The sequence below is a fragment of the Perissodus microlepis genome, chromosome 7 (genome assembly GCF_051167445.1).
Source record: "Perissodus microlepis isolate ML-2025 ecotype Zambia chromosome 7, ASM5116744v1, whole genome shotgun sequence".
NCBI lineage: Eukaryota > Metazoa > Chordata > Actinopteri > Cichliformes > Cichlidae > Perissodus > Perissodus microlepis.
Window position 1 is genome coordinate 44791287 of NC_140467.1, and position 20014 is coordinate 44811300.

The 20014-nt window shown below is 37.6% G+C and overlaps 2 protein-coding genes across 2 annotated transcripts in view; one reads left to right on the forward strand and one right to left on the reverse strand.

Moving 5' to 3' along the window:
• The window catches only part of astn2 (astrotactin 2), a 274357-nt gene that overhangs the window by 235018 nt on the left and 19325 nt on the right, over positions 1 to 20014 (reverse strand). The window lies entirely within an intron of this gene.
• LOC146383843 (E3 SUMO-protein ligase ZBED1-like) lies at positions 15853 to 18292 on the forward strand. The gene is made up of 2 exons (XM_084935329.1): positions 15853 to 17078; positions 17325 to 18292. The coding sequence occupies exons 1-2, from the start codon at positions 16006 to 16008 to the stop codon at positions 17974 to 17976; spliced, it is 1725 nt and encodes a 574-aa protein (XP_084791455.1). The 5' UTR covers positions 15853 to 16005; the 3' UTR covers positions 17977 to 18292.

The following is a 20014-nucleotide window of genomic DNA, read 5'->3' on the forward strand; positions in this document are numbered from 1 at the left end:
AGCACTTACTTTGTGCTTTAATGGGGGGATTCTAAATGTGTACATCTGTATAAAATGGGCTCTGTAATAGTCTGGTTTTAAAAGGTAAAACATCTTAATAAAAATGATCTTATATGGTGATTTTTTCTGTCTTTTTACTGTGGGGGACATGCTTGAGTGCTGGTATAAAAGCCAGAAGAAATGCTGTTTTGCCAAGAGTAACCTTGTAAAAATGTAATGGGATTTCTTCAATGCACCCAGGGTAAAAACAAAAAAGGTCAGGGATGATTTATAGGGGAAGTTCAACTTGGAATCTCATCTCATTATGTAGGAAACGAAAAGGCTAAATAACCAAGTATATACCAGACTCCGAATATCATTTTATATGTATTCTCATCTTCTTATTAGACATCATCCTCAAGTGACTAACTTTAGCTTGACAAGATGAACCTGACACTTCCTAAGTAGATTAATCTGTTGTATGTGGCACATATTCCCCATTACTAGCATGGTTACTATACTATTTCATTTACACACTTCACTTTGAAATGAGTGACTTATAACAGTAGCGGAAAACATTTTTCTTTTTTCCTGAGTTGTAATACACAGAAAAATAGGGGAGTGATGAGTAGACATCCTATTGAAGCCTACAGGTGGTGTTGGGGTCTTGAAGGGGTTTAAACAGCAGGCAGCACAGCAGGGCTACAGTGGAACTGACATTTCAAGCAAGACAATATTTGCAATGTAAACAGATCACCAAATTAGAGTGTGTGTTTGGCATATGATGTAAGGGCAGAGAGGTGTGTTAGTGTGTATGAGATATTGTACCTTGGATTGACTGCCTGACCTAGGTGGCCGAATTGATTTGCTTTTCCCTTTAAATTGAACAACTTTCATGAGATGTGTGCGGCAAACCAACTATTAGTGTTCTGGAGACAGGGACCTAATTACTTATCTGAAATGTACAACAGACCAAGAGCATCAATACGGCATGATTTTTATTTGAGTCTTTATTTATAGTTGTTTTGGGATTTTTTTTAAATGACAGCAACAAGCAAAAAAAATGCCACCTAAAGAAGTCAATAAGTTGTACTTTATTAGTCCTATTTTTTTAGTTTTAGCATTTGTTGGGAAATTTTTTTTGCAGCTATTGCATTTTCAGTTGCTCCCTTATTCACAAAGGATCAGCATAGCACATAAGTGGACGTTCCTTCAGTCTCCTCTCGGAAATACACCAGGAATCTTTTACTTGCCAAATGTCTTAACCTCTGCAGTATGTAACCACTGGAATCTAAAAATGTAAATTTTTATAATCGAATTAAAAATAAGTGAATAAAAAAGTAAAAAAAATAAAAAATAAAAATGTAAATAAATAAGTAAAAAACAAGACTTTTTGTTCTAAAGCAACATTTTTCATCTTAACACCTGAACCATAAAATAATACCCAGAAAACTGAAACTGGAGCGTTTATTGAAACTTCTGACAAGGAAAAAGTAATAAATACAAATTTCATTATAGATGAGCATATAGGAGATACATATGGCATTTATTGCTTAAAAATGCATTGTACAATTTCAGTTTTTGGGGCAAAACTAGTCATATTGATGATGTAGAGATATCAAAAAGCTCACAAACATATATGTATCAAATATGATACACATAGGGTTTTTGAAATAGAATAAAACATGTTTTCAGTCATGGCATCATTTTTATTATAAATTGGTCTTATTTCAATAAGGACAGGAGTAAGCTGTTGTGGAGACAGAGCTTTTGACAAAGATTATCCTTGAGATTGATGCCCTTAGAACTATAAACTGCCTCCTCCATTTTCCACACTATACCATCACCTTATCATCAGAGCAGTTTATGTACTTTCTCTTTAGTCCTCAGTAGAACTAAAACCTGAGAATTATTTGCAGCTCTGCCATTATAGTGTCATTTTTCAATGGCATGTTTCATAAATCTCTGCAGCAAGTTCCATGATGAGTAGTTTCGCTGGCAGCCTCCCATCTGTGTCTTCTTCACTTATGGTTCCAGGGCACAACCTCTGCTGCCATCAATAATCTTGTAGTTATTTGATTAATTTCTTTTTGGATGATTTTTTGAAATACTTAAATGTTCGGGGCCTGGCTCCTTATCCATCTCTCTAAAGTGTTGTGCCGCTTGCATTTTCAACTGTTGAGGTTTGAGTAATCCAACATTGATTTTTGTATTAACAGGTTATCCTTGAATCCATTGCCTATTTATGGCTAGTGAACTCATTCCTCTTATCTTATGTGCTTCCTCTTGAGGTTTGTTTGTCATGTGCACTTAGAAAAGGACTGTCGTTCGGAGATAAGTAGCAGGAACCAGCTTGCCAAGTGGGGCCTTTGGTGGATTGATGGTCTCCCTGTACCTGTGCAGATTATCTTTAGGTGTTCTATACCTTTAAGAGTAGCTATTACTCTGACCAATTGCATTTTCATAATTTTCTGTCATCTCCACTAATCTGCCCTCTGGACAGATATCTGAAATACTGCGGTACAACTGTTAATCTGGTGCAGGGACGGTTATTCAAAGTTGAAATTCTTACAGTAATAGGAAACAATGTATTGCTGATCTTGAGAAACACTGTCTTTTTTTGTTTCCGTCTTTATTTATTTTTTTCAAGACATTAATATTCTTCCTCTTCAGTTGTGCGTTTATGGCAAAGTATGCCCAGATTCTGCTATAAATAAGCTGCTATAAATAATGAGCTTCTTCTGATTTTTAAGAGTTAATTAATTTCCCATGAGCTGCATCTCAGGTGATTAATGATGGTAACACCACTGGCATGCTGACTTGGGTACTCGGTCACCGGAGATAAATCAGTGGTGCACTGAAAAGTGTCATACCCCAGCTGTGTCCAACATGTCCACTTTAACTGGCTTTGTGACCAATGACACAATTATGGGGTGACTGTGGATGTGCATGATCATAAGTCAAGTTGTTCGCTATTCTGGGGCAAAGGGACACGATGACAAGTGTGTAGTGGATCCCTATATGTTTGGACGCTTTCATTTTTTTGGTTAACACATTTTTCTTTCTCTTTGTTTTAAATAAAAAAATGAGGCTATTGATGAGGCAGTAAAAAACATCCATTTTACTGCCCAGGATTATTTTCGCAAAGATGTGATTAGGTAGTGTCAGCTAAAGGAAAAGGAAAGAAGCTGCTATGATGGACACTAAATGTTAGCCATAGTACAGCAAATCCTTGTGAATTAGTAATGTCTGTGTTTAACCCTTTGCGAGCTTTAACCACCATGCAGAGATTCTTTTACATAGATGGGGAAAGTAGATAATATCAATTTTTGGTACATAATGTATCTCAAAGGCCTATATTTAGGACCAGAGCATGAGGAAGCATTATTATGTTTTGACGAAAGCCTTTTTTGCTTTTACCTGAAATCATTCCCCATCTTAGACAATTAATGCTTTTTTACTCTCAATATTCTGTTGTTGTGCAAAAATGTGTTCCATAGTGTAGTGAACTGCATGACATGACGGTGACTCACCATGCAGAGTAGAAAGAGAGGCAGCATTGAGGGTGTGGCAATGTCATTCCAGCAGTGCACTACAGTCTCAGTGCCCGGAATGTTGTGCCTTCACTTCATGTTAAGAAGGCACATTATTTATAAAAATGGTCAAATTTCACAACCTTATTTGTTGGTGTGTGTGGGGTTTTTTTGTCTTCTCACTTGTAAAAAATATATTAAAGTATATTTTTTAATACCTCAAAAAAGAAAAACACAAAATTGCTCAATTATCTTTAAGCCTGATTACAACCTTGAGAATACATAAAATATATAACTAAGTAGCTGAGTGACACACGGCGCACTATTATGGCCTTTTCTTTAATCTGGTGGGTCTTTACAGTTATCTCAAACTGTAAGTGTAATGGAAGTGACACTTGCATTTAGCCAAATCAAAATTACAAGTGTCAGAGGAAATGGTTCAGTGTTCTGCTGGAAGTGCTAGACTTTGCAAAATAACCACAGAAATGCCTGTGCTTGTGAACAAACATTTTTTTTGTAGTTAAATATGTTATTCATGCTATTTATATTGCAAACCTGAAGGTGTGCTGGAAACTGACTCATTATAAATGGTTCACACAGGATAGCGCTTTAATGTATGTTGACAAATAACTCCTGCTGGGCCATTCCTGGTGTCCCTTTTCAATACACTGAGTAATAGAGGACATTGGTGGAGCACTCCATCTTCTTTTGTAAGAAGCCCAGCTAGCATAACATATGGAGCATTTGAGTTGGAATTTACAACAGTGCTTTCAGAAAACAAAGCAAAAACCACAACAACAAAAATAAAACAAGAATTGGGTCAGCTACTTTTTATAAGGATGTTGATAAATCTTTAGCTGTATAAATATTTAAATCTAAATTGAATGAAACTTTAAATAATTAAAATAACTTAAGAAAAAAGTTCTTCCTTCACTTTTAATAAAATGTATCTCTGGAGGTATTTTGAGATTTAACTATTATCTATTATGGGTCTTTTAAGATATCTATTATCTTAAAAGACCCTTGGCAAAAATGGCAAAGATGTGTGTAACAACTTTACATACACAGACAAAGATGGTGCAAACACATCTTAAAAACATAATGAAGAACCAAAATGATCAGATTTTAGCAGAATCCATAAATAGCCCTGCAGAGTCACTTTTTTCAATGAACTGATTATAGCCAGGTTTCATATAAATATCCACTGCCTATCATAATGTAGAGTGCTTACCAACATCAATAGCAGGCAAAAACTGCCTCATTTTCTGCATATTTTGTCTTTATATTCATCACTTGATAAGTTGGATTTAAAATTGCAATCGCAGCTCAGTGGTTTTAAACATTTGCATCATATTACAGATTCAAAATTTCACCAAGGCGATATCGTTTTCATGATTCAGAAGACATTAGCAGAGTCTATAAAGGTCTCCCAGTGTCGCAGGGAAATGAAATCACAGGATATGACTGTGAAACAATATTCACAAGAAAAAAATCAAAAGAAAATAGAAAAAAAAACAGCTATTGCTGGGTTGTGGCTATGAATGTACTTGAAAAGTGAATAAGAGCAGCATTACTATTTAAAATTCACTTCATTCAAATCTCAAACTAGAGGGCACTGCCAAGGCCAGTGCCCTATCTATCAATTTTAACAAACGTAATGCTGACCTGCACCAAAATTTTAATGGGTTCTCCCTCTGCCCATCTTCTCTCATTCTGCTAAGCTTTATGGAAGTCAGCTGCATATGTCTTGCCTCATCTTGCTGACATTTAGACAGAAAAACAAAGAAAACAACAGTGAAAACCTATGCAACAGGCAGGAGAAAGAACAACAACAATTTGTGTCATTATGAAACAAAAGCCATAAAATTTAAACTTAGTTATCTTAAGATCGAAACAGGGTAAAAAATTAAATACTGCTAATATCCACATAACTCCTCCCAAACAAATTAATCCATAACAAACATTCTAAAAGTAGATGATTTCCAACTGTCCCTGATGTCCTCACCACGCAGTCCACCTCCTTGTGAAAAGAATAAAAATTTTAAAAAAAACTCAAAAGACCTTAATCCCCTCTAATTCCTCTCTTTTGTCTTTCCCTCATTTTTAGATAAATAAATAAGTAGAGAATCAGAGGCAACTTGGCATGGTATACTTTATTAGTGTAAGAGGCTTATCGTCAACATATGAACCCAGTTCCAATATCACTCAGTACTATATAAAGTTTCAGCTCTGGCTACTGACAATGGGAATGAAAATGCGAAAGGAGATTAAGGAAAAGCTGCAGAGGACCACTGAGGCAGCATGTGGTATGGTTGATAGAGAGAGAAATATCTTGAAAAGTTCATGCAACAAGTACATCAGAAGAATGTCAGACTGACATGCTAGCCCACTGTGAATGTTCCCAGTGACAACATATCTTTTTTACTGGTAAATAGTGGAAATATCTAATACAATAAATCTTGGATTAATATTATTCTCTAGCAAAGGGTACCCATTGTTGAAGTAATCATTAGAAAAAAATGAAACTCTCTTTTGGGGAAAGGGAATGTATACTTCTTGGCAGTGTACTTGTCATCTGATATGTTTTCAAAAGATCATTGGCCTCTTATCACTGCTTCAAACAGCCACGGATCCTTTTGACAGAGATGGGCAGTAACGCGTTACTGTAATCTGATTACTTTTTTCAAGTAACGAGTAAAGTAAGGGATTACTATTGCAAAAACGGTAATTAGATTACCCTTACTTTCCCGTAGGAACGCTGCGTTACTGCGTTACTAAAACCGTGATTTTTTTTGCGAGAATGTCTCATGACAGTGACGTAAGCGAGTGCGACGTTCGTGACAACAGCTGTGTGCAGATTAACAATGGATAATATATCGAGTGCAGGAGAGAGTACAAGCGTGCAGCGTTTAAAGCGTGGAAGTACTGACCTTACTTTGAGTTTGATTCCATAAAAAAACATTAGTGTCCGTTGTGCGTGGGAAGAAAACTTCTTTTTACAGCGAAAAAAACCCCCTAAACAAGCACCGAGTGCGCAACGACGTAATGGGAAATTCACAGAGAAACTCGCGGATTCTTCCACTGACCGCTGCGGCATACCTGCACCAGGGTAAACCTCCGCCTACCCCACTCCTGCTTTACAGGTGAAAATAGAGCAACAGGACCGCTAGTCTTTGATTTTATGTATTTTCTGCTGTGTTTTACTTGCATCTATTTGAAAGACTGAGTGTAAACACAAAAAATATTTTATTTTATGTGCAGGAATGTGCAGAAAATAGGTTTAAATGTTAAACTAATTTCTTCAAGTCAGAGAATGGTGCATATAATTTAATTTTTGCTTGATGCATAAAGTTAAAAGATTAAAACTGATAAAACAAGTTTTAAAAAAAGAGACTTTTCCATTTGATTACATTTTGTATGATGGATTATGCAGAAAAAGTAGAATTGGGCTGAAAGATCTCTTGCTTTATCACCTATTCAGGTTGTAAATCGTGTTTTTAAAAAGTAACTAAGTAACTAAGTAATTAATTACTTTTGAAAATAAGTAATCAGTAAAGTAACTGGATTACTTTTTGGGGGAAGTAATCAGTAATTAGTTACTGATTACTTTTTTCAAGTAACTTGACCAACACTGCCTTTTGATGATAGCATTCCTTTACGTCTACAAAAACAAATACAACTATAAGGTCAGCATTTGCATTAATATTTGAGCTATGTTCAATTCCTTGTTTCTTCCAAGTTATGAGCCATTATATTTCTATTAATACATGGCAGATTGTGTGTACTGCAGTAAGGTTAGTAAAATCAGTACCACAACATTATTGACTTTGCTAGTAAGAAATCCAAACCACTGTACTGCTAACTTTACAAACTGTACAAAATTTGCTAAATGTATAAAACTATTGTTATAACTGGGTACGGATGAATAACTTGAAAAGGTTTGGGCTATATACAATGGTCACTTTAGGGTCTTTGTAATAAAATGTATGCTTCCATGTTTTAAAATTCCTAAGCCAAGGCTTAGGGAAATTTGTTACATGTTTTTCAGCGGCATTATTTACCTTGCATGACTCAAATAAAACTACTACATAAACATGTAATTAAAATTTGAGCAACAGTGTGGTTCACATTTCTGTATTATGCATTATGGGAAATGATGTAAATGGCCCTGTTGAAAAGCCATTATTATTATTATCTTGTTAGTTCTGGTTTTGTCACCCCAATAACATAGTTTTCTTGCAAATTGCTGGTTTACTTTTGGTTCCTAGGGTATTTAAAAATAGAATCTGAGGCAGGGCCTTCAGCTTTCAGGTCCCTCTTCTGTGAAACCAGCTCCCAGTTTCTACTTTTAAGATTAGGCTTCAAAATTTTCCTTTTCCTATAATGTATATAAGTATGGCTAGATCAGGTGACCTTGAACCCTCCCTTAGTTATGCTGCATAGGGATGGGACTCAAGAACTGGTTATTGTAGAGAAGCGATTCCCAGTATTTCTTGGAATTGTTAGTCCGCCTCCCTGTTGATCCCACTTATCAGTTCTGTTTGCACTTAATGCTACAATTAGTTGATTTCAGTTTGTGTGCGGGAGGAGGAAAATGGCGCAGCCTGTAGCACATATATGCGCATTACTTCTTTTTTGACAGCACAAAGGGACAAGAGCGCAACGCGGAAGTGCAAACTCCAGAACAGAAACAACTTAATTATGCTTCGAACACAACTTCGACTCTTTGCAACTGTCAGCACAGACAGCATGCTAACACTAAGCTAGCCAAGAACCCAGAGTGATGTTAAAGCTGAGTGAATGCGAACCACAGCCCAGCAGCCAGACCCTGGACTTCAACAGGTAACAAAAGCAGGAATGAGCAGACAGCCTGTATCCTCTGTTTCTACCTGTCCATATTTTTAAAGTAGAATCACTGTGGCGATTGTCTCCATTGTGCTGGTTTCCATCTCTGCTTTGTGCTGTTAGCTTTGTGGCAATACTTAAAAACAAAGAGAAAGGTCATTTGTGTGTCCTCACTAGGATAGAGATTTGTGATTGTGTTGGAGTGTACCCTTTAGGTATATATTGGTAACTCGTTATTATGAGACAATGTATTTCAGGTCACTTTACTGACCCAAGTTAAAGTAATGTAACAAGTAGTAAAACAAGTTACTTTCTCCTAGGAGTAATTAAGTAACGCACTGCATTACTTTTAAGGAATGTGTTGTAATAAGTGTAATAATTACTTTTTTGAGTAATGACTCCAACACTGATCAAGTGATAACAATGATGGAATTGCTAAAGTCCAATCCCTTGACCTAGCTTATAAAGCACCTTGAGGTGAGTGTTGTGCTATATAAATAAAACTGAATTTCATTTTATTTCTATAGACACTGTTTCTCAATAAGACATGTACAGTTTGCTTATCAACTTGTTTTCTTTGGGTCAAACTAATAATACGATCTAATATGAGGCACTATCAAGGTGGTACAACATACTATTGCAGTCCATTACAGACTGAGATTTTTCTTTCTAATCAGTACATCTCTAGATCAATAATAATCATAAATTCTTGCAATGGCTGGAGACAAATTATTGGCACAGCAAAGGAAATTAAGCTTTAATAACCCATTTATATATTATATGTTATTGGGTGTGTGACAGTATTACCACATTGTACTTTTAGATTAACAGCTTGGTTTTAAGATTGTGTTTTCACATCACCACCATAACTTTCACAGGAACAGGAACATTGAATGACAAATAATACACTGGAAGTTTGCGCCATCTCGCTAAAAAAAGAAGCGTGCAAGTTGTTATGAAAATGAAGTACTTTAAAAGTCGTGCTGACGCAGACAGACTGCTTCAGATTGCTTTTTACAGGCATTTCAATGTTCTGACTTACAGACCCTTTCACCTGAAAAACTGAGAGCAGACAGTGGTGTCAGAGTGGAGTTGTGTGAAGGCAATTCATCGCTGATTAGATGAATGAATAAGGTTCTAAAATAAGTAGCTTAAAAAGCTGTCAGAGCTCTTTCTCAGAAATGCATTTGAATTCTAATGTTCTTCTCTGATGAATGAGTTGAACTGTGCATGTGTCTGCGGTGTCATAATATACAAAAGAAAGCTCGCGTATATCACAAGGAAGGACAATACTAGTGGCATTTGCACATTATGAGAACACACCTCCCTCATCTCTGATGTCACTCATTCGCTGAAAAATATACCTCAACAGGACCGAGGCTGAAAATATAAATGTTTATAACATGGAATGAAAGAATAAAGGCATATGTCATTGTGATTGTGCATTTTTCCAAAATAGACAAATGAGAAAAAAAAGATAAAAAGAACAGAAGTGGCTAAGAAGAAATGTCCAACTACAGTGACTCACTCAGCTACAATAGGAGATTTCATAAAGGTGTCAGTTCTGTCTGGCCTCCAATGTCTCCATCATCCTACTTTGGCTTGCTACTGCAGCATGATATAAATTATTTTCTGTGGGCAACAGTCTCCTGAAGAGGTCTCACTGTTATTATAGCAGACAGCATCTCCCACCAGCCAAGGTAGCTAAGTGGTCTGGCAAAAGAAAAAAAAAAGTGACATTGTCTGCAGTTACATTACAAAGGAAAGGGATATGCTGTAGATTATATAGGCCTTGTTGTAGGTTATGAAAACAATGTCAATGTGATACATCATATTTCTCATACTAAAATTCTTAACATCCTCATGTTTTCTTTTAGAACCAAGTTTAAGGATTGTTTAAAAAAGGTTTACAAGATTATTAATTGTAAGTTCGCAAAAGTTAAATGCAATTTAAAATCTGTGTGTGAACGATTTACTCAAAAATCAGTTCGTTTACACCTAAGCAAGCATATCTGATGTTGTTTAGTTAATGCATCGCATGCATTAACCAGACAACCATGCATTCATGGCAGATCACTAACAGCACTCATCTAACCCCAACCACACACTAGTATCTGTCAGTCTGTATTAGCTCTCTGAATTCTAGTCCACGTGTACTTTCTTGCAAGCTACCAGGACCTCCCACAGAGGAGCACACAGAGTCTGAGAGGTAATCTTTTCAGCTTTTCCTTCCACAGTTGTCCCCCATTGTGCCACAGGCCTGCATGTTTGAAGTTGAGGTAAACCTGCCTCCATGTGTTTTCTCCACCACTGATTGTGATCAGAGGTCTGCAAGTGGATTTCTATCTCACCTGGATTCACTTGACTGGTACATTGATTCATATCAGTGCTAAGGCAGCTTTAGATGAGGAGCTGTAGACGTATGTGACGAATCGGAGAGGATGAAACACTGTACATTCCCAGGTGAGTGTGTCACTGTGCATGCATTTGTGTGATTTCAATAAAGAAGTATGGCTCAGTGTTATGATATGGACTGCCTGCTTGATTTTTTTTGGCATGGTCACATTTTTACAGTGCCTTTGTGACATTTGGTTCATTTTTTGTAGTAATTCCTGCCTAAAACTGTGTTGGTCCTCCTTTTGTTGCCAAAACAGCCCTGACAGGTCAAGGCATGGATTCCACTAGACCCCTGAAGGTGTGTCTATGGTATCGGGCACCAAAATGTTAGCACCATATCCTTTAAGTTCTGTACTGTAGCAACTCATGTTGTGAGGTGGGGCCTCCATGCATCAGACTTGTTTGTCCAGCACATCCCAAAAATGCTCAATAGGATAGAGATCTGGGAAATTTGGAGGTCAAACCAACACCTCAAGCTCATTGTTGTCCTCCTCAAACCATTCCCAAACTATCTTTGCTTTGTGGCAAGACAGATTATGCTGCTGAAAGAGGCCACAGTCATCAGGGAATACGGTTTCCAAGAAAGGTTTATATGATTTGCAACAATGACTGGGTAGGTGGTACGTGTCATAGTATCACCAAAGTAGTAAACGAGTACCACATGACTTCTCTGCAGCTCTCATTTATGGACTTTATCACCTATGCCATGATGGTGAAGAAGGGGACATAGACTAATTCATGCAGTGCTGCATACTTACTGAAGAGCAAAATTGTCCATGTTGGTCTAATAAAACCACAGATGTTAAAGCAATAAATCCCCCGGTTTGGCACTTATACTGTCTTATAGTATACTCAGAGAGACACTATTGCCAATCCCTCTCATGCAATATAATAAATTAAGAATCAGCTATGTAGCCAATCTTCTGTTTTCTGGATGGATTCATGGTTAGGCCACATTTATTAAACAGGCCACGACTGCTCAGGGACTGTATCACATGACTGCAACAGACGGCCACTGTCAGATGTCATTAGAAAGCAACTCTGTTTCCTTTAGACAGCCTACAGTGTTAAGAAGCACAGCGAGGAAAGAATTAAAGAAACTATGGTTTAAACATAAAAAAAAATAAACAAAGATAGCCTTAACCAAACCCATGATACTAATTCATTTCTACCATTTCAATGATTGCTTGTAATTTTTACTGATCTTGAGCACTAGTTTTGTTTTTAGTTTGTTAAGCCAGTCAGTACTAACCCATGATTTATTCCAGCATAAAACAAGACATCTTACTAAAGAGATGAACCAGTGTTGTTTCTACACATAACAGACAGCCTATCAAAGAACCTATTTAAATAGTATCTTTAGGTTATTTGTTACTAGCAGTCAGCTACAAAGACACATAATTTGCTCCCATTTCTTTATTTGAATCTACTAAAAATATCAAAGATAACACAATAGGATAAGTATAAAATAGTATTTTTTCCCTCCAAAGAGCTAATAGCTCAAAACTTGCCATATCTTGGCATGATGTGCAGTGTGTGCAAGTCAAAAAATTGAGAAAAATGGACAACTGGAAAACAAAAGAAGTGGTAAGCCTAAAAAAATATCTGCAGCAGATAAACAGTACCTGAAAGTAATGTCCTTATACAATAAGGCAAAAAAGTAAAGATGTCACACAGGACCCAGGAGTTCAGTTGAGCCATCTACTGTTTGCTGAAGCCTCAGCAGAAATGGTCTCAGCAGAAGGGTGACTCTCAGGAAGTCATTCTTAAGAAAGGTAATCAGGGAGAAAAGGTTGAACTATGCCAAATTAAAACAGGAAAAACTGGACTGAAAATCAGTAGCAACAGTGTCTTTTGAAGTGATTAACTGAAATGTAAAATTTTGATTCAAATCGTTGTCAGTATGTGCACTGGAGGTCAGCAGAGAAGCAAGACAGTAAATGCCCACTGCTATCTGTAAAATGCAGCAAAGGTTCTGTCATAGTTTGGGAGTGAATTTCAAGAAGTGGCACTGGGGATCTTGTTCAACTTGATGTAACAGAAAAGTGCTGCCAAAGTTTGATCCAGCATGTAATGCTATCTGGAAAATGTGTGACTGGCAGTGGCTTCATTTTTCAGCCAGACAATGATCCCATATACACTGCCATCCTGGTATGCAGTAAAAACATTCCCACATGAAGGGACAGTATCAGTCATGGACCTCCACAGAGGCCAGACCTTAACATTATTGAAGCAGTGTGGAATTATCTTGACTGAGATCTGTACAAAAGGAAAGCAACATCCAAAGAAAAGCTTTGAATGTCCTTCAACAAGTCTGGAGAACCTTTCCTGAAGACTATATAAAGATACTACAAGAAAGGTGCCTAAGAGAGTTCAGGCTGTTGATGAATAAAGGTGGTCATACTGAAAAGAGAGAGGCCTTGAATCTTGTATAAACTCTGTTTTTTGCCTTATATACTGTATTCCTAGGTGTGTTTGCACATTTCAGTAACTCACTGCACCTGTTTTCAATTTTTCCAGTAAAATATAAAGAAATATGGGATTGCTTAAGCTTTTTTTACAGTACTGTGGCGCCACAGAATATATTACTTGAGCCCGTGGAAATGAACTTAGGACATAGTTAAAAACTTTGTTGATTATAATATTGTGGAGTCTGTTTATCTGTACTAAAAAGCCATGCTCAAATATTTATCAAGATGCCAGGCAGTCTTGGACTATCATAGCTTTGGTTGCAGGCAAACATTGGCTGTATTTCTTTCCCTTTTTTTTGCTCTGCACTTTTGTTGCCACTGTACCCGCAAGAATTCTCCGCATTGAAAAGTAAAATATTTCATTCAGTTGATGCTTTAAAGGAATTGCATGTTCTTTCCCTACCGGCATAATTCAAGGAGAGCATTTTTTCCTGAATAAATCTGACCCTTATGCTCTGTGATGGATCCTATGCTGCCCGTACTCGCAGTGATCGGACAAACAGTTGTTTTTTTGACTTAAAAGCTGAACATCTGATTTTGCCTGAAGAGGTAAGCTTTAAAAAATCAATACAATTTCAAGCTGCAGTTTACACACAGGGTTAAACAACTATTTACACTCTCTATGTGACATTAAGGTTGAGTTAGGTCCAACAGCTTCTCTATTTCAAAATCTGAGTAAACAAAGTAACATTCTTGTCATTATATATATATTTTTTTTTTAATTTTTGTCTGCTTCTCCTGACATTCTTCCTGTGGTTTCATTACAAAGTACAATTAAGAGGGTCTCCAATTCCTAAAGTCTGGATAGAGGAAGTTATAATAATAATAATAATAATAATAATAATAATAATAATAATAATAATAATAATAATAATAATAATAATAAACTTGATTTATACATCACCTTTCCAAACTACTTACAAGATGTTTTACATAATTTGAAGCAACATCAAAAACAATTCCAAATACTTTAAAATGCATACAGTACAAAGCAATAAAAAAGAAGGCAAGAGTCTGTTTTTAAACCTGGACTGTGGAACCTGTAACAATAAATTATTATACATAAAATATCACTTTAGTGTGGGCAAAAAACTAAATTCAAAACATTTTTAAGATTTTTAATTTAAGATGAACATTCTAATAATAATCACAATATGCTATTCTACATGCCTCACTTTATTATCTAATTATGCAGTTTTAAAAGAGTAGCTGGAACATGAGCCTGAGTTGTTGAATATGAGAAGACACCATTGATCAGACTCTACCTGGCTCTAGGGGATAGTTTCACCAGGAGGCTCCTATATACCTTGTGGGCATAGCAGCTGTTTCACTGTTTGTTGGTGGAAAAACCAGGGACAACAACAAAGAGCACCAATGGTGCAGCGATTTCCATTGCATGATGGCCAACTTTCATACACTAGTTGTAACAATGTGGTGCCCATTAATGTAATTCAACCTCGAGTATATGCACATACATAAAACCTGAATTCAAAATCCAAACAGAAAGTGGAATATTTCTGTTTTTATTAAAACAAACAGACAAACAAAAAATATTGAGGGTCTCCAGTCAATATATGAAATGTGTGCTTGTGTTAGTGAGGTGGAACTTGGCATCCCAGTAAATGAGAAAATTGAGCTTTCTGTTTAATGCTGTCTTATGGTGTACTTTAACCTAAATCGCAATATTTTTAAACATAATCAAATTCCTTAATTAGAATCAAGACAGGTAACTTAATCAAATCAGACAGTGAAAACAATTATATATTAAAATCTTAGATACTAGATAATATAACGTATTTTCTCTTAATTTTATCATATCCATAGCGAGCATGTTTATTTGTCTGTACTATCTGGATAAACTACTGGATAACTGTGAATTCCCACAGCCAGTTATCTCAGGCATAGTTTAATTTAGTAATCTATGCAAAACCCATGAAGAGTACATAATTTCAAATGCTGAGAACTAAAATTCTGCCTAAGCTTGACTAATGTTTTGCACATTTGTGTGAATCACTGCAAATGGATGTAGTCAGTCATATTGATGAGTCCTCCGATATGGCATCAAAAAACTCACGTTTTACAATTTTAATATGATGTGGGGTCCTCATGCCCTAGAACAACACCCCTAAAGAGTAAACACAAATAAGTGACACTGGATCTGAACATTTATACACAGATTTTTAGGAAGGTTAACAGTCAAAAAGTCCAATTAACACCTTCCTGGAAGACTACTTTAAACAGTCTAATATGAATATATGAATTCAGTTCAATCAGTTTTATCAGTAAACAATTTTATTTACATAATGCCAAATCACAGTTGCTTCAAGGTGCTTTATATTGTTGTGTTTTTAAAGTGTTTTAAATTTGATTCTGAATTTAACAGGCATCTAATGAAGAGCAGCCAGGGGAGATATGCTCTTGCTTTCTAGTACCTGTCAGAATTCTTGCTGCAGCATTTTGAATCAACTGAAGGCTTTCAGGGAGTTTTTAGGACATCCTCATAATAATGAATTACAGTAGTTCAAACTAGAAGTAACACATGCATGAGCCAGCTTTTAAGCATCAGTCTGAGACACAATGTTTCTAATTTTAGAGATACTGTGCAAATGAAAGAAAGCATTCCTGCATGTTTGTTTAATATTATAGCTGTCGAAATTAACGCGTTAATTGCGATAATTAAATTTTGGAATTAATTACGTTAGAATATTTAACTATTTAGCGCAACACGCAGATAAGTCGCTCCCATAATTCCACTTGATTTGTTTACCGCGCCACTGAAAATGGAGAAGCAGGAACAGGATGGCCTTCTGGATGGGGAATTTAAATACAAGAAGAACATAGATGGGACAATAAACAAACGCGTTGTAATTTGCACTCACTGTAGTAAAGAGTTTCAATTTCACCGTTCAAATTCGACCTTAAAATACCACCTTAATGCCAAACACGCGTTTGTCGGGGCAGCAGCTTCACCCGGCCTGCGTCAGACCACTCTTAGTGAACGCAGGCCACTCGGTAAGTCTTCTTTGGACAAACTGACCGACAATATAGCCAAATGGATAGCAAAGGACTGTAGACCGCTAAGCATTGTGGAGGACAAGGGCTTTGCGGATGTTTTAAAGGTTGCATCTCAGGACGCGTCCTACAAGCCCCCAGCGAGAAGCACAATAACAATTCGAATCCACGAACTGTATGAAACGGAGAAAAAGAAAAAAGAAGAGGCTTTAGTTCACACAGAATGCGTGGCTCTGACAGGAGACCACTGGACATCATTGAGTAATGACAATTACCTGGGAGTTACTGCGCATTTAATCACTGAAGCCTGGGGTCTGACATCCTTTGCGCTGACTATAATGAAAACGGAAGAGCGGCACTTTGCGGAGGCTTGTGCAGAGCAGTTCCAGACTGTTGCTCGCAGGTGGAGAATTGAGGAGAAGGTGACAACAGTAGGCACGGACAGTGCGCGCAATATGATCGCCGCGGCTCGCATCATGCCATTCAATCACATGCCGTGTACCGCGCACATTCTACAGAGATGCATCACAGTGAGTCTCGCAGACAGTGGCTTTGTCACTGCGCTGGCCAAATGCCGCAAAATTGTTGGCCATTTTAAGCACAGCCCAGCAAACACAGCAGAGCTGAACGCAGAGCAGGTGTCACTGGGGCGCAAGCAGGAGCCGTTGGCCCAGGACGTGCCTACGCGCTGGAACTCCACGCTGGAGATGGTGAAGCGCTTGATCCGCAACCAAACTGCAGTAACCGCGACTCTGGATAAACAAAAGCATAAACTTGTCCTCCTGACGCCTCCAGAGTGGGACAAACTCCAGAGACTGGAGACACTTCTAGAGCCCTGCAGGTGAGCCTGTCATTGTGACCATAATTGTAGGTTTAGATTAAATGTATCAAACATACATCTTAAATCAGTTTTGTTATTATGAAAATGTCTTATTTAAAAAATAAATGAAATCAAATATTTTATTAATATTACCTAGTATTAAAAAGCTTTTTTTTAATTTGCTGTCTTATCTCTGTGTGTGTGTGTGTGTGTGTGTGTGTGTGTGTGTGTGTGTGTGTGTGTGTGTGTGTGTGTATTCCACTGCAGATATGTGACTGAACTGCTGGGAGGAGAGGCCTACGTCTCCTGCTCTGTAGTTCTACCAGCCTTCTGCCACCTGTGCCGTGTCATGGAAGTAACTGATGAGGACCCTGCATATGTGGTGAGGTTTAAAGAGAAGTTTAAGGAAGACCTTGCTTCCCGCCAGGAACATACCAACTATGCATGGCTCCAGATCGCAACTGCACTGGACCCACGTTTTAAAGACCTACGCAGTGTGCCCAAGACTGACAGAGAAGCAGTGTGGACCACACTGGCAGGCATGCTGCATGAAGACTCTCCTAGAAGATCACACACTGCAGAAGAAGGTCCAACCAAGAAGAGGCTGAGCCTGCTGCAGATGGACTCTGACTCTGAGTCAGAGGAGGAGGTACAGCAGGACAGAGCCATACAGCGCTACAGAGCAGAGCCCTGCACTGCCTTAGAGGACTGTCCCTTACAGTGGTGGGCAGCTCATGCAGGAGCCCACAGCCAGCTGGCCCGCCTTGCTCGCAGATACCTGGCCACTCCTGCCTCCACAGTGCCCTGTGAGAGGCTGTTCTCTGTAGCAGGGCACATTGTGAACAAGAAGAGGTCTGCTCTGCACTCAGAGAACGTGGACAAGTTGGTTTGTCTCAGCAACTGGCTGAAGGATGAGTAGACCAGAGGACCGTGTGTTTAGAGCTTGTTCTATGGTTGAATGTGATTTAAACAATACTTTTCACTGTTGTTCATATTTTTTTGCACTAATCTACCTTACCCAAAAGGATGATTGGAGATTTTTTCTATTTTGCCTGTTGAATTAGGCCTATGTTCTGTGAACTTGAAGATGTATATGGATAAAACAATGTGCTAGATTTAAACGGGTGGAAAACATTCAGTAAAAATCCCTCACAATTATTTGAAGCCCTGTTCTGCTTGTACTGCTTGTACTCACAATTAATAATAAATAAAACAAACAAGTGTGTTAAAAACCACTATCTGTCCCGATTTTTACACATATATACACATATACACATATATTTCGAGTTGCGATTAATCAATTTTTAGGCTGTGATTAATTCGCTTCCAGCACAACACCCAGCCTACGTCAGACCACGCTGAGTGAACGCAGGCCACTCAGCGTGGTCTTAGCATTAAATAACACTAACAAGTGTGCAAAAATCCGCTATCTGTCCGTATGTTTGCACACATTTTGGTCATATTTCGAGTTGCGATTAATCATGATTAATTAATTTTTAGGCTGTGATTAATCTGATTAAAAATTTTAATCATTTGACAGCCCTATTTAATATGTGCATTGACTCCAAGACTCCTCACAGTGTTACTGGAGGCCAAGGTAATGCCATCCACAGTAAGCCTCTGGTTAGACAACAAATTTTGAAGATTTTTAGGGCAGAGTTAAGCTCGGTTTTATCTGAATTTGCAGGAAATTAGACATTTTCCAGGTCTTTATGTCTTTAAGACATTCCTGCAGTTTAACTAAATGATATCTGTTATCTGGCTTCATGGATAGATAAATCTGGGTATCATCTGCATAGGAGTTAAAATGTATGCCATGTAGTGCTGTCAGCATTAATCTCATTAAAATGACGTTAACGCCATAACCAACTAACGCGTTAACGGGCTAACGCGTTGACGCCGTGCAGCCCCACGCACGGGCCGATCCGCGCTAACTCGCTAACAGAGATTTGCCGCATTAATGCGGTTATGGCGTTAACGTCATTTTAACGAGACTAACGCTGACAGCACTAATGCCATGCCTTATCTGGATACTGCCTAAGGTAAGCATGTATAATTTAAACAGAATTGGTCCTAGCACTGAACCCTGTGGAACTCCACGATGTGTGAAAAGGACTCTCCATTTAGATGAACAAATTCGAGTCGATTAGATAGATAGACAAGATAGACAACTACTGCCAGCTTAATTAATAGAGATAGGTTGATTATTTTTAAGATTGAACCATTAATTAAAGGTAGGACTTATTTGAGCAATCTTGTAGGAATGGGGTGTAAAAGTCACGTTGATGGTTTGGATGAAGTAATTACTGAAGTTAACTCACAAAAATCAACTGGAGAAAAAGAGTCTAAATAAATATGAGTAGTATTGAAAGTAGCTGTACACAATGTTGCGTCTGTGAGATGGTTGCGAATATTTTTTTTTCTAATGTTTAAAATCTTTTTACAGGCTAAATGAAGATCTTCTAAATTAGTAAGACGCCATTTCCTGTTCAGCTTATGAGTTATCTGCTTTAAGATGTGTGTTTGAGAGTTATACCAGGGAGTAGAGTACTTCTGATTTGAGCCACAGTATCCAGAGTCGTATGCAGTGAAGATGTAAAACTATTAACAAGATAATCGACCTTTATGGGAGTAGAGTTCAGGTAGCTGCTCTGCACTGTGTTGGCACATGGCATTGAAGTGGATAACACTGGGGGAATTATATCTTTAAACTTAGTTACAGCACTTTCAGAAAGAGTTGGGCCAACACAGCCTGAACAGTAGTGTCATGTCAGAAAATGGTAGTGGATATATCTATACTGACTATACTGTATTAATTTGTGAACTGTGAAAAGGTCAGCCACATCCTTCAAACATTAAAATTATTTGAAACTAAATCGAGGAAACAATAACACATACAAAAAACTGGTGTATCTATCACCGTTATAGCACTATACTAAGGGGTTTAAGACAACTGA

Excerpts from the sequence above, each read along its gene's own strand:
- LOC146383843 (XM_084935329.1), top strand. The coding sequence starts at position 16,006 with ATGGAGAAGCAGGAACAGGATGGCCTTCTGGATGGGGAATTTAAATAC. Across the intron at positions 17,079-17,324 it reads ACACTTCTAGAGCCCTGCAG|ATATGTGACTGAACTGCTGG; the intron begins GTGAGCCTGTCA and ends ATTCCACTGCAG.